Raw genomic sequence first — 14,560 nt, 5'->3', positions numbered from 1 at the left:
ACCGGAAGTGGACCCGCCGGACGGGTTTGCTGGTGCGCCACCCGGAAGTGCGCCCCGGGCGGCCGTCATGGCCCCGGTGTCGCGGTCCCGCAGTCCCGCCGCGTCCCCGGGGTCCCGGCGTCGGGGCAGCCATGGCCGCGGCTCCTCGCCCAGCCCCTCTCCGCCCCGCCACAGCTACAGCCACAGTCATAGCCACAGCCACGGCCGCCGCTCCCGCGAGGCTTCCAAGGCCCCGGGCCGCCGACAGGGCCGCAGCCGCAGCCGCAGCCGTAGCCGTTCCCGGCCCCCGGCCTCGGCCCACCACGGCCACCACCACGGCGGGAAGCTGTGGCCCGAGGACTACGAGAAGGAGAAGGAGGAGCTGCTGCGGCAGAGGCGAGCGCGGGCCCCGTCCCCTCCCTCAGCCCCCGGGCCTCCCGGCTCCCCCTCTCCCCCTTAAGGAGGGAGGCTGCACGCAGGAGCCCTCCAGGGACGTCACCCCAAGAAAAGCAAGTGTCCCGGGGGGGGGGGGGCAAGGGGATGGTTTCCTTGAGCAGCATGTGCAAGAGAGGAGCCTGCAGAGGTGAGGAGTGCACAAATGTGCAGCCCAGTCTCAGCTCCAAGTAGAGCTTCCCGGGGCAGGGCTTGTCCTCGCTGGGGCTGCCCTCCTGGCCTTTGCAAGGCGGGCAGCTGCAAAGCCTTCTTGAGGACCCGTGCGCCTGGTAAAGCCACTAATGTGATTTGTTTTGGACTGGATTTGTTTTACATTGTAATAAATAGCATGTCTGAAATGACCCATTTGGAAGATTGCACCAAATTCCTGAATGGAACTGTTGTAATGTGACCAAAATGTTTGTTTTATTAAGCTGCACCAAAAAATGGGTAGGTGCCTTCTTTTAGGTCTGCGTTGGTTTTCAAGATAGATCAGCCTGTTTTTGTACTTCAGACAGACCGACCCCTTTGGGGACTGTGCAGAACAAAATTCAGTTGAGTCCTGTTCTTAGCTTGAGAGATGTATTGTTTGGCCATGGAAGAAAAAGACAACGTGAAGTGTTTCCATTGAAGAAAGTGTGTCCCCTCATTGTGTCTGGCCTGGGAGATTAAAAATGCTAGTATGCAGAGATACAAACAACTCCTCATTTGAATGTACGTTTGGGAAGAATAGTATGTGGGAGTTTAATGCTGATGTGGATCTTCACAGGAGACTAAATGAAAGAGAGAGAATTGGAGAACTGGGAGCACCTGAAATCTGGGGGCTTTCACCAAAGGTTCCTGACCCAGAGTAAGTAACATTGTTTTGTGGTTGTCCCCCCTCTTCCCCCCCCCCCATTCTTTCTGGGACCCTTGTCTGTAGTAGCATCCCCATATAAAGGTATTAATAATTTCATTACTTCAGTATATTTATAATTTCTATTATGTATCTTATGTCAGGCCAGAATAAAACTTTACTTAATATGTCAGTTAAAAACATTTAAATATTTAGTTGCCCTAATTCTACTCATTTTGGTTTTCTGTTTGTTTTGCTTTTTTAAGGAAGTACCGTTACACACATCAACCGATCACTAGACTGATATGATCAGTTCATGATATTTCATATAATCCCAAAACACCCCTTGCAGAAGACTCTGATATGTTGTCAGTCAAATTAGGATTCTTTAGTAGCGTTTTTCTGAAAGTGACTTGTATATTTTAAATTGGCTGCTTAATGGTTTCATTCATGACTGACTCTGACTCAGTCTCTGAATCTGTACACAGTTGTTCATGTGCTTGCTTTTGGATAATTAGTGATCTTTGCTTAAAATCATAATTAGTTAAACTCTTTGTTTCTCCTCAGTTCTGATGAACATACTCCAGTGGAAGATGAGGAGGCAAAATCTAAAAGCAGCTCTTCAGATTCCAGTTCAGAAGGTATTTAATTTTTACTATCAAAATAATTTACATATTAATAAAACATCTCAGGCTAGTGCCTGATGATGTTATTTGCCGAGAAGTTCATTGACATCTTGTAGAATTCAGAAGCAAGCATGATACTGAGATCCAGAAGGATTTATGAAGCTAGACTGTGCTCATCTCGTTTGTAACACTCTCTTTCAGAAGAGAAAAAGAAGAAGAAAAAGAAAAAGAAGAAAAAATCATCAAAAAGGAAACGCAAAAAGCATTCTGAGGACAGTGACAGCGGGTCTGACTCTGAGCTGAACTCCAGTGGTAAGAAAACAGCTTCTCTTGGTGTGCATCATCTGAAACCTTCTCCTGTATGTTTGCAGTCATGGTCAGTAATGCTCCTGCTTTTTGTTTGGTATCTTCCTGATGTCCAGAGGTTTTGTTTCAGTTGCTTAATCTGCATTGTGAAGAATAGCCATAACCCATGTAGGAGATTTTTGTAATTGTGTCAATGTCTGCTTTCAACTTTAACTTTTTCATGTTCTGTTTAAGAATCAAGTGTAACATTTTCTTTGTTCCTCTTCGTCTTCTGATTTCCTTACCACCTCTTACATGTGGAAAAGCCTGTTTTTGCACTAAGCGATCACTCAAATCTTTCCTTAATACACCTGTAATATAGAGTCTTTCATCTTATTGCAGCAGTCTTCTAGCACAGAAGCACCATAGCTCCAGCTTCAGTGCATGAGGTTCAGCCATCAGGGAATGATATCCTAGCTGTAATGTAGGCCATTAGTTTTCAGGTCAAGTGTGGTAGGAACTGGAGCAGACTGTGTGATATTGCATGTAACTTCTTAAGCGTTATTTCTAGGGGTGCACCAATAAAGACTTTTTTGGCCAATACCAATGACTGATTATTAACCAGCCCTATTGGCCAATACCGATCCGATAGCCAATACGCAGCCCAGCAACTTGGAGAGCAGTGTTCAGTTGGTAAGTCTGTGGGAGTGGAAGGTGTTTGGGGGAGGGAAAGGACATGGAGGGGCCAGACTGAGATTGCCCTGCCCCGGCCCCATTCCCTCCCTCACCGTGGCAAAGCCACAGGCCAGGGGGTGCAGGGCGGGGAGAGAGTGGGTGGTTCTTGCTACTGTGCACACCCCCAAGGGAGGTATGTGCTCCCCAGATTTGTGCATGGGGTGAGGGTGAGCGGCCTGCTGCGGACTTGGGGTCAGGGAATGCATCAGGCTCTTCCCAGCAGAGGGCTTGGGCTGGGGCTGTGCCTGGAGTGGTGCTGGGAGGGTGGCTGCAGTGAATTTTGGGTTGGCTGTAGCCTACTCTGTAGCCCCCCTCCCAGCGCCACTACCACCCTCCCCCAGACCTGACCCAACCCTACATCGGGAAGAGGCTGGTGCAGCCCCTGGCCCCAGCATGCAGCGGGCAGTCCACCCTCACCCTAGGCACAAATCCAGGAGCACATGTCCCCTTGCCTCCCCTGGAGGTGTGCGCAGCAGCAGGGAGCCACCCCTCAGACGAACCTCCCGTGGCTCCTTCCCACACCACCTTCCACCCTGGCTGGGCCATGCCTGCTCCAACCCCACTTTCTCCCTCGTGATGGGGGCCTCAATCTGCTCTCCCCTCCCCCGTCCCTCTTCCCTCCACACCCCACAGACTTACCAGCCAGATGCAAGCTGCTGGGCTACATTCCTGGCTGCGTGCATGCTGCAGCTATCCACACACATGCAGCATTTATCTGTGATGTGATCGGCTAAACAGGCCAAAAAAAGCCAATTGCCAATAATGTCAATTTTCCTTTTATCGATGCTAATGCAATATGGGCCAATATATTGGCACATCTCTAATTATTTCAGTTAGGTGACTGCAGTAAATGGCCAGGGAGGGGACTCCCTGTTTTAGTGCCTAGTGCTGATCTCCAAGTGCTTTTGAGGTGCAGTGCACTGAGGGAATCCAGGGAACGTTTCTGTTTTCATCCTGTGCTTGGCCACTTTGGGGATTTGCTCAGTGCTGTGTACCTTGTAGTCTCTTAACTGAGCTTTCGAGAGGGGAATTTCTTTCTTCCAAGACTGGGATCACATTATATTAATACAGTACTTTATGATCTTCTGATTTCTTTTTTCAGATGAAGATACAAAGAAAACGAAGAAGAAAAAGAAGCACAGAAAGTAAGGGACATCTCTACCATGTTGCATGGAAAGTGCTGCAGTTTTGATTCGTTTGGGGGGCAGCACCAAAGCTTCCACCTCTGTTTCTCTTATTAATAGCAGCCTAAGTGCATGTTTCAGCTTTAGACATGCTGAATCTTAGTTAGCAAAGGACCCTAATCCAGACTTGGAAGAGCTGCCTCCCAAAGACGTGGTTATGTTACTTGTGATATCACATGTTGGATCAGGGTGTTCTGTGGCTTATTTAACAGTTAAATAACAAAAAAGAGGGAATTCAGATTTATTCTCTTGGCTGTGGTGTTAAAAAACAAACAAACAAAAAAACCTGATTACTTCAATCTGGTCTTCTAGCCCTTTCCTGCCTTGCCAGTAGGCCTGTTAAGGAGCATAGAATCATAGAAAATTAGGCATTGAAGGGACCTCGGGTCATCTAGTCCAACCCCCTGCTCAAAGCAGGACCATCCCCAAATAGATCATCCCAGCCAAGGCTTTTTCTAGTTGGCTTTTAAAAACCTCCAAGAATGGAGATTCAGTAACTTCTCTGGGAAGCCTGTTCCAGTGCTTCACTACCCTCCTAATGGGAATGTTTTTTTCTGATATCTAACCTCAACTCCCCTTGCTGCAACTTGAGACTGTTGCTCATTGTTCTGTTATCTGCCACCACTAAGAACAGTCCATCCTCTTTCGAGCCCCCTCCCCTTCAGGTAGTTGAAGGCTGCTATTAAATCCCCTCAGGCTTCCCTTCTCCAGGCTAAATAAGCCCAGTTCCTCCAGCCTTTCTTCAGAATTCATGTCCCCTAGCCCCCTCACCATTTTTTTTTGCCCTCCACTGGACTGTCTCCAATTTGTCCACATCGTTTTTATAGTGGGGGGCCCAAAACTGGACACGGTACTGCAAGTGTGGCCTCACCAGTGCCAAATAGAGGGAAATAATCACTTCCCGTGATCTGCTGGCAACACTCTTACTAATGCAGCCCAGTATGTCATTAGCCTTCTTGGCAACAAGGGCACACTGTTGGCTCATATTCACCTTAATGTCCACTGTAACCCCCAGGTTATTTTCTGCAGAGCTGCTGCTTAGCCAGTCAGCCCCCAGCTTGTACTGGTGCATGGGATAGGTCTCCCCTGAGCGCAGGACTGTTTGCTTCTCTTTATTGATCCTCATGAGGTTTCTTTTGTTCCAATTCTGCAATTTGTTGAGGTATCTCTGAATCCTAGCCCTACCCTCCAGCATATCTACTACTTCCCCAGGTGTAGTGTTTGCAAACTTGCTGAGGGTGTATCCCATCTTCCAGGTCATTGATGAAAATATTAAACAAAACTGGCCCCAAGACCAACCAACCCTTTGGGTACTCCATTTGATACCAGCTGCCAAGTAGACACTGAGCCATTGATTTCTACACTTTGAGCCCAATTATAAAAGCAGGCCCTGCTGGGATATGAACCCAGTGTCTCCTGTATACCAGAAAAGTGCTTTAACCAACTAAGCATCTCTAACTTTGTAATAGGAAAAAGTCGAAGAAGAAGAAGAAGAAGAGAAGTCGTAAAGAATCTAGTGATTCCAGCAGTGAAGATTCAGAGGATGAAGCGCTTCAAGGGGAAGATCTCTGGATTGAGAGATCAAGTAGGTTTCTTCAGTTCAAAACTCCTGGGTATTCTTTTCAGTAATGTGGCTCATATAGCTACACTATATATTGACACTGTATATATTATTGACATTGTAACTGACATGATTTTTTTGTCCTATATTTTCATAAAAATGAAGAGTTCCAATAGTAATCCTCCTCATTGTTTGTGTATTGCAGAAAATACAGAAGCTGACAGTTTGATTGGGCCAGAAGCTCCAAAATCGCATGCCTCACAAGATGACAGGCCTTTGAAGTAAGCAATCATGTGCAGCTTACACAAATAGATCATGTCAACTAAATTAGCAAAAAGTTGCCTTTCCACCTCTTACCTGGCTTCACTATGCTAAAAAAAAGTCTTCCTGTGCTTGTTTTAGTTGTTACTGGGCTGTCATACACTGTTACAAGATGGTAAATGCTGCTCTGAGGCAAAGGAATGCTTTTACGGAGACTTTAATTTCAAAGCTGGGCTGATCTTTTTATTTCAAAATCAGTAAGAACACTCTGCCCTTCTGTTGCAACACAAGTAACAAATGTTAAATTTTGCAACAAAGTAACTATGTACCAGTATCTTTTTTTTCTCCTAGTCCCAGAAATGTGGTGACTCCATCCTGGCTTATCATTAAAGCGCATTCCCCATTGCTGCTATTACTTAGATTTCTATCCCCTTCTATACAGACAGGCTCAACATCAGATTTGGCGAGCACGTAGCTCTTATTAGGGGAAATTGCTATAATGTAGAAACAAACCATCAACCAAGAAATATTGGGAAAGTAATGAGAGGACTGGTCATGGTGTGTAGAGAAGAGGGCACTGATTCTTTAGTACTCTTTTTTTTTTTGTGCTCTCTCTGAGTCGGCACTGATGAAATTATTTTCCTCTCTTTAAGCTACGGCCATGCTTTGCTGCCTGGTGAGGGTGCAGCTATGGCAGAGTACGTAAAGGCTGGAAAACGCATCCCCCGAAGAGGTGAAATTGGCTTGACCAGTGAAGAAATTGCATCATTTGAGAGTTCTGGCTATGTAATGAGCGGTAGCAGGTAGGTTTCTCAATGTGTGAGGTTGCCTGTAGCTTGCGGAAACCAAGGCCTTGTGCCCCTTTTTTGCCCTGCAATGGGTGGGGAATGGGATTCTAAATTAAGAGGGAACTTCTCCCAAACCAGTTGAAAGAAAAAGAAAAGTTGCAGCTTGTGAGCACTGTGCGAGGATAAAAGTTAAACTCCCTCTCACTTCAAATCTAGTTACTCATCTCTGGTGACCAAAAGAAGTCAGTGATAAGCGTGGTTTTTTTCCAGAGGGGAAAATACTTTGCAACCCTCCCTCCCTTGATTTTCGTACACTTGAAAATGAGCAGGTTGCATCATTGTATGTCTGATGTTTAGACCTTGGGGGAGGGTCAGCATGGGGCTTCCTGACAGCTTAGTACAGGTTGACATGTTGGCTTTGCACCAGGCAGTAGGGAAATGTTCTGTGACAGATGAGAGATGCAATGTTCTTGTCCTCAGGCATCGGCGAATGGAGGCTGTGCGTCTGCGTAAAGAGAACCAGATCTACAGTGCGGATGAAAAGAGAGCACTGGCATCTTTCAACCAGGAGGAGAGGCGGAAGCGAGAGAACAAGATCCTGGCGAGCTTCCGGGAAATGGTCTACAGAAAAACTAAGGGCAAAGAAGACAAATAGATATCCTTGTGGGTGGGCAGCACTGATTGCAGTACACAGCAGCTAACCTGCTCCTGCGATTTGCAAGGAGCTGTCCAGTGGTATAGTGCCTTCTGTCTGACCTTCCAGCCCTCTGGAATAGATTGCTTGTATCGAAGAAGCACAATTACTCATGGGTAGTTTGCTTGAACAGTTTGTTCCCCACCTCCAGGGAACTACCATAAGTGGCAGTACAGAATCTTGGGTAATGAAAACGAGCAGCACAAAGGGAAGGTTTGTGATCATAGTGATGGAAATGTGCTGTATTAGTGAATCGGACACAGCAGGCTGGCACCATCTGCCTCGAGGGACGGGTCACCTGCTGGTGATATGGATAAATGCCATCTCCCATTTATTTTGACCAATGACTATAGATTTGTCCATCATAAACTGGCTACTTGTAGTAGCAAAACCTAGGGAATTCCTGAGCTTTGTTTACTTATCTTTCTAAGAACCAAACAGTTGGATTGTTTATACAGCTACACTTGTATGTAGAAATTTGTAATTAAATATGGATTGGCTTCCATTACTTGCAGATACTTCTATTGCAATCGATGTATGCTGTCAAAGTAGTAACATTGAGGGTTACTACTGACCTAGAAGCTGCAAAAGCCTGGGGGCCGACTAGCTGGCCTCCTTTTGGGGTATGCTGTACATTGATCTCAGTGCAATAGTAGAGCTAGTGGAAGCCCTGGACATGCATCTGCAGTTCCTGCCTCTGTATCTTTCCCTTCTGAATTTCTTGGTTCTTGGAGACGTTCCAGAACTAACCCTTCACATTACTTTAATCTGGGACCTTGACCTCCTTTGTCTGAGCAATATTACATTGCTTTTAAGAGCTGTGTTGGAAGGCTTCTTCCAGATAATGCTTATTCAGTGTAAACTTACTGAGTCATCATCAGGCATGTATTTGAGAATAGCACTCTCCTTTATATGCTTTAACTTATGCTTCCTGACTTTTTTTTTAAATCCCTGGGTTTGATGTGCTTGTGGTGGAAATAATTTACATGTTTCTATAAACAACTACAAAAAATACTGTTACCACTTTCACTGGTGTCTTTGTAACCCTTGTTTAATCAAACACTAGACTGAATCTAGCTGTTTTCCTCCCTATCAGGTCAGCAGGCCTCTGACTGAAGTCAAGGCAGTTCTGTGTGAGTTCAAGGGTCTTTCAGGCAGAGACAGTTGGAAGGTCAGGGCCTTCAGGTAATTACTGTTGGCTTCACCTGAAGTTAACACCTTTTCACTGTGCCTATGAGTGTATTAGTGATGTGTAAGATATAAACTACCGTTAGAGAAGGAAAGGTCCCTGTCCATCCTGTCACCCCACCCCCCACACACACACAGCCTGTTTCTGTCTTTAACAAAACACTGCCAAGTCTTGAGCATCCTGGAAGAGTGGATTTTTAATCTGCAGTATACACTTGTTTAGAAGGTTATGTTCTCCATGAGGATCATTTTGCTTTCAATTATGTCCTTGAGCCACTTCTCCCTAAAGCGACACTGTCCTGGTCTAGGGTGGAAAAGGTAGGACAGATGTTAAGAACAAGGGTCATGATTAGGTGGAGACAAAGTTCAGGAGCTATGAGTGGCCTTTGAATGCAGGTTGGTTTTTCTCTTGGTAGCACATAACTTTCTTTTCATAAAGCCAGCATTAATCTGTGTGGTTGGAGGAGGTGGCCATGTCATGGAGTCTATCAGTGCTAGCTAGCACAAGCTAGGCTGGCTAGAAGTGACTAATAAGATTTTACCCCAATTTCATTAAGTTAGAAGGACAAGGGTTTTTCAGGAGTTGCGCTAGTTGACAGCAGCCTTTTCTGCTGCCTAGGAAGCACTGTCCTGAACATGCTGCTCTTAAAATCCCTATCGAGACTGATAAGGGGAAGCTACATCAATCTGCTCCAGTGCAGCAGCTCACAGCACAGAGATCAGGTTCTCAGCTCTACTTTGCTCTCACTATGCCAGGGAGAATAAAAAGGGCCTGAAACTCTTTGGAGGGCAGAGAGGGTAGTCGGTAGATACAGGTCAACCAGAATAACTTTATACAATCATCACCACTCAGTCTTGGGAGGAGCAGGGGCAGTAAGGGCATGGCCCTGGTGGGACTATTGCCAACTGGTATAATGCAGAGTAGCCAACCAATGCTGGAGCTAAGACCAGGCCAGACAGAATTAGCAAACTAACGGACTCCTGATAGTGGCTGTCACCAGTATACCACTTCTAATGCAGTCAGGATATCTGAACTCAGCTGTGTTTTAAGCACATCTTAAATAGCTGCATTGCTTAAAAAACCTGTAGAATAAAATATACCTGTGAATCAGCCTATTGGATTCCAAGATAAAGGACACCTCAATGGGCAAGGTCTGCAATAGATGAAAAGACAGTTTTCACATTTGCTATAGCACAATTTCAAAGTAGGCATTTAATTCAACTAAAAAATTCCACTATTTTGGAATGCTCTGCATAGCGGGACAGCAATCTACTGTTACATAATTTGATAGGAATTAGAATAAGTGTCTGCTTGCAGTTCTAACCATCCATAGAGACTAAGAGTCAGACATTGGAGTAGATCATTGCTGCTGTGTTACTGAATGTGAAACTCAGAAACTGGAAACGCTCTGGATTGGACCTAACCAAAAGGGCAGAAGTTAAAAAAAAGAGTCAAATGTATATCTGGAAACTTTATTTATTTTGATGTGTAGCCATGTGATTATCCCCTCCCCCTCATGTTAAAGAATGCGTATGGGCGGATAGTATAAAATCAGTTAGAAGATATCAGTAGCAGACACTAGGACTGTGAGGGTAAGGGGGAGCAAAACGTCATTAGCAGAGGGAGAGATTCAACCCATAATCTTTTCTGGAAAGTACATTGAAGTAATGAAGTTCAGAATGGCACAGGCTAATTTTCTTGCAGAGTAATCATTTAAACTATGGCTCTCTCTCATTCCACAGAGAAATTAGATTTCTACTGCTACATTCTCAAAGGTTGGTTGAGTGTTACTTACAGGAGGTTTAATGTTGGAGATCTCTACAATGAAGTAGATGCATGCAGTCGCTTGAGGGATGGGCTTCCTGCATGTCGGGATGCTCCAACGGACCCGGTAATGGTACCGCTTGCTGTACTTCAGTTGTTCTTCCTTGAGGAAATCTGACCAGTGAAGCCAGCTTTCATGGAACTCCCAGGTCTGCTGAACACACACCACACTGTAAGAGATCCCCTCTCGCTGGGACAGCTGACTTAAGGGAAGTGCTAAAAAGAGATCAAGTCACTTTTGTTTAACACTGTTAACCAAATCATGAATGAGAAGGCACAAGGAAGTTAAAGGGCAACTTGGACCAGAGGAAGAGGGAATATTCTTGTGCCCTTGACAGCTTCTGCCACCTGTTACTGTGACAATTAGGGTAACAAGGTTCAGGGAAGAATTGCATGCACAGAGAACAATGTCTACACTAAGGGATGGTGGATCAAAGTACAAGCTTGGTGCTGCAGCGTTTCTGAGGCAGAAAATTGGGGAGGGGGCAGGGAGCAGAAAACAGCAGCAGATCAGGCAGGGGAAGGGAATTGGAATGGGAGGGAGTGAGGGTGGGACTTCCACTGTTACAGAACATGCACAGTGCTCATTTTCAATACTACAAGGCTGTGATGCTAGCCACTTCTGGGGGGGAATCACTGTCTGCAGAAAGCTGCATACCTTTCCACACTAGCTCAGTGGGGCCCCTTTGCTTCAGGCAGACTTGTGTCCTTTTTTGATTGGTGCTCAAGCAGAGAAGACCACAACACCTTGGTGAGGGCTCGAGATCCTTTTAAGGGTTCTGCATAACATCAGCACTGCTCAGCTTGCAAGCACCCACGTGATTTCACAAGATACTGTAGATTCTTGTCTGAAATCTCTGGGTGTGTCAAAGCCACCCAGCCCTGTTGTGGGCTTTCTGAATTCCTTGCAACAGCAGGATTGCTCTGGTATTTTTCTATTGTCTAAAATGGAGTGAAAGCTGAGAGCTGATGGATTCTGAGTAGGGCCTCAAGTCTCAAAATGTGGAGAACTGCTGGTCACAGCAGTGGTCTGGCTGCCCACAGAAGCTGGTGTACAGTGAAGTAGGCTGTGAATGTACAGTCCCCTACCTCCCTTTGTGGATGTTCTCTAGTACACACTGAAATAATCTGGGTGCAGTCAGTTTGAAGGAAACTACTAACCCTTGCTGTACACTTGGTGTCCATAATGTGGAGTAGCTGCAACAGTGGGATTTCACATCTGAGCTTGGGGCACATCTGTAAGCCCCAAGCTGCTAACCCCAGGACTTTGGGATTAGCTGGTAGAAGCAACCAGCTTGTGGAGGACACCCAGGAGAGGAAGAAGAAAGGGCACATGAGCCAAGAGGAAAGGTTTCCATTGAGTAGAGCACTGAAGTTAGGAAGAGGGTGGAAACGAAGTCCTTCAGAAGCTCTGGAAGGGCTTTGGGAGCTGTCTGGGAACAACTGACTCCAGATGAGCTAACTTTCAGCCTGATGTAGGTTTTCCAAGCTTGTATGCTGTTAGGCTGTGACAACTGAGAGTCAAGGTGAGAAGCTGAAACCCCTCCAATGCACAAACTGTAAGGATTAACTGCTTCATAGACACATGGACTAAGGGCCTAGGGTCTGCATTTGTGGTGTCTCTGTTGTCCACAGCAGTTGCTTCAGAAATTAATTATACATGACAACAATTGGGAGTGGGCCCTGAGGGTGCAGTCAGCCTCTTTACCTAGTAATGAAATCAAATACCAACTGGCTCTGACACTTACGGATATGTACTCCTCGATCTGCTGTCTTCCCCTCTCCACCGTAAAGTCCTTGCATGTGATCCACTGAATGTTTCCAATGATGTAATCAGCTTCTGAAAACAGACCACCTGCTGGTTAATCTAGCTGATGTGCCTAGACAGGGCAAGGTTTCCTAGGCAGCAAATGCAGTATTTGAATACCTCTCTCTTTTTTTTGCAAAGCTTCAAGATGCTCTTTCACGCCCCTGATGACAGTTTTGATTAAACTCTGTGCTTTCTCTCTGATGGCTTCATCTTCCTCTTCCATGTCCATTATCTTGAGCATTAGAAAGAGAAAGACTCAAACTCACTAAGAGCAGTCTTGTACACAAGACTGTGATAGATTTGGGCTTGTTATAACCCTCATCCATCATAACAGACCTTCAGATGATCCAGAAAGTGGCTGCCATAATTGGCCAATCCCACACTATTCTTTGATCTCTTGTTTTCTGTACACAGCCAGGTCTAGTCCTAGAACACCCCACCACCACCACCACACCCACACTCCCTGCTACCGTTAGAAAGCCACTTCTGTTCTCATATCTAACTTTTATTGCATTTGACAAGAAAGGGAATCTCTGTCTTCTGCTGTAATATGCAAAGAGCAATTTGGAAGGTTTGGCTGGCAGGGAGGGAGGGCTGGGTCATTCCCAGCAAGTGGTATCAGCTGTGCCATGTCTGTGTCAGGTCCCTGGCTGAAAGGGTGCCAGGGTTCTCATGCCTACCGGTCTCTCTCTTGTATAGCGTCAGATAGCAACTTCCACATCTATGAGCCACTGTCTCGTATGACGGCTCCATGTCCGGATTCTGTCTGGGCATTTGTAAAGGTCACAGCTTTCAACGAAGTGCTGTGCAGTTTGTTGGGCACCACATTCACACAGGGGCTGTCCTACCTGTCTCAGTGCACTCAAGTTCTTTCCTCAGTGCTGGGAGCTGCTCTCTCCCACAGGCCACAGGTTCCCAGGGCTCATTAAGCTGCTAGCTCGCAGAGTCCCCTTAAAGAGTGTTTGCACATAGCGGTCACCCAGGCAACAGTGACACCAGCCAATAGAAAAGCAGAGTCAATGTCCAGGCATTCCATTGTGTTTCAGAAAGGAAAGAACCAGAGCAACGTTTGGTCCGAGGTTGGCTTTTCAGTGCCTGCATCGTGGGTGTGCAGGTGTGCACTGTGACGTGTGGAAGCCCCACTCTTGCTCCCACTGAAGAAGTTTGTAAAACTCCCACTGAGCTGGGACAGGCCCTTGGCATGGAGGTCCTTGGAGCCAAGAGACTTCCTCTACACGGCACCAAGCACTTACCAAGCATCCCAAACGCCACCTTTCCTTGTAGAGGATCCCCCTAGGGAGGAGAGGGACAGCATTAGCAGGGAGACATGCTGCATGATGCAGCAGGCTTGTGCCACTCCGAACTCCTGTGCTTGTGCTTGAGTTGAGAGAAAGCATAGATGCTTCAGTCCCCGGAGAAACAACATACTTGAATTTTCTTTACTCTTAATGCTCTACACTGAAATGATACTTCTTCCCCTGTGAGGTAACACAGAAGAAAAATGTAGTTACCTTGTGTCTGTCACTAACATAATGCCCAACAGGTAGTAAGGTTTTTTGATGCCCTGCATTTCCCTGGCCCCAAAAGCAGTAGCAGCCTTAGGGGAGGGCAAACCACGCGACTGGCCAGGGCCCCACACTTTAGGGGGCCCCAAAATTTTAAACATAGAATGAACCTAAAATATCGCTCAACATTAACAAGCCCTTTCTTTCTTCAGCTTATGAATACTGATTATCAACTTGGGTGTAGGAGCAATGAATTGACCGTTGACTCCAGTTTATTTTGGTGCAAAAATCTGCCCTCTGTTCATAATAAGTCTCTCAATAAAATAGGTTTGTTATGACTTACATTCAGAGTGTTGTGTTGATTAAATGTATTGTGTGATATTCTCCACTCCAGTTGTAATAAAAATTAATTACACCGCATATTTGTATTAGCACTATTGTATTAAGATATTTTCATTGCAGTTTCACAGATAGGGCAAAGTACAATTGAAATCGGAAATGTCCATATTGCTTATAGGTCTTCAGAATTAAGCCCCAAGTGACTTTCTTGCCCAGGGCTCCAACAACCCTAAGGCCACCACTACCAAAAGCCTGGAAAAACCTGCATAGAATGAACATTCTCCTACCGCAGCAGATATTGCCGGGTATGTATGTGAATACTTGGGATGCAGCTCTTCAGATGGAGCTGTCATCACAAAGGAAGTGCTAGAAGCAAAGAGAAAGCAGTGAGGCCCAGAACCAGCATAAGCAGACAGATGAGCAGGGAGACAGGAACTCAGGCATGGTCCTAGAAGCAGGAAGACAAAGCACATGAAAACAGAGACCATCCCCTGTGGTCTGAGAAAGAGACTG

The 14,560-nt window shown here is 45.9% G+C and overlaps 2 protein-coding genes across 9 annotated transcripts; one reads left to right on the top strand and one right to left on the bottom strand.

The window, feature by feature from the left end:
* Positions 1 to 19: 19 nt before the first annotated feature.
* Positions 20 to 7,776, top strand: NKAP (NFKB activating protein). The gene is made up of 9 exons (XM_090060359.1): positions 20 to 375; positions 1,181 to 1,261; positions 1,814 to 1,887; positions 2,074 to 2,184; positions 3,995 to 4,037; positions 5,546 to 5,661; positions 5,843 to 5,918; positions 6,552 to 6,701; positions 7,167 to 7,776. The coding sequence occupies exons 1-9, from the start codon at positions 68 to 70 to the stop codon at positions 7,339 to 7,341; spliced, it is 1,134 nt and encodes a 377-aa protein (XP_089916485.1). The 5' UTR covers positions 20 to 67; the 3' UTR covers positions 7,342 to 7,776.
* A 137-nt stretch (positions 7,777 to 7,913) lies between these two features.
* On the bottom strand, positions 7,914 to 14,119 carry AKAP14 (A-kinase anchoring protein 14). Of its 8 annotated transcripts, XM_090060365.1 has the most exons (6): positions 13,052 to 14,119; positions 12,321 to 12,435; positions 12,142 to 12,248; positions 10,365 to 10,544; positions 9,670 to 9,722; positions 7,914 to 8,872 (listed from the first exon to the last, which is right to left on the bottom strand). In XM_090060365.1, exons 2-6 carry the CDS (start codon positions 12,430 to 12,432, stop codon positions 8,788 to 8,790), a joined length of 537 nt encoding a protein of 178 aa, XP_089916491.1. In that variant the 5' UTR covers positions 12,433 to 12,435; positions 13,052 to 14,119; the 3' UTR covers positions 7,914 to 8,787. The 8 variants fall into 8 exon arrangements, with proteins under 8 accessions (XP_089916491.1, XP_089916494.1, XP_089916490.1 ...); XM_090060368.1 differs by having other exon boundaries at positions 10,365 to 10,609; positions 12,321 to 14,119; XM_090060364.1 differs by having other exon boundaries at positions 12,321 to 14,119.
* Positions 14,120 to 14,560: the final 441 nt, after the last annotated feature.

This window comes from Crocodylus siamensis, chromosome 8 (assembly GCF_052110815.1).
Source record: "Crocodylus siamensis isolate JL-2025a chromosome 8, ASM5211081v1, whole genome shotgun sequence".
Lineage (NCBI taxonomy): Eukaryota > Metazoa > Chordata > Crocodylia > Crocodylidae > Crocodylus > Crocodylus siamensis.
The sequence above is the reverse complement of the archived record's forward strand: the minus strand, read 5'-3'. Positions and strand labels throughout refer to the sequence as shown.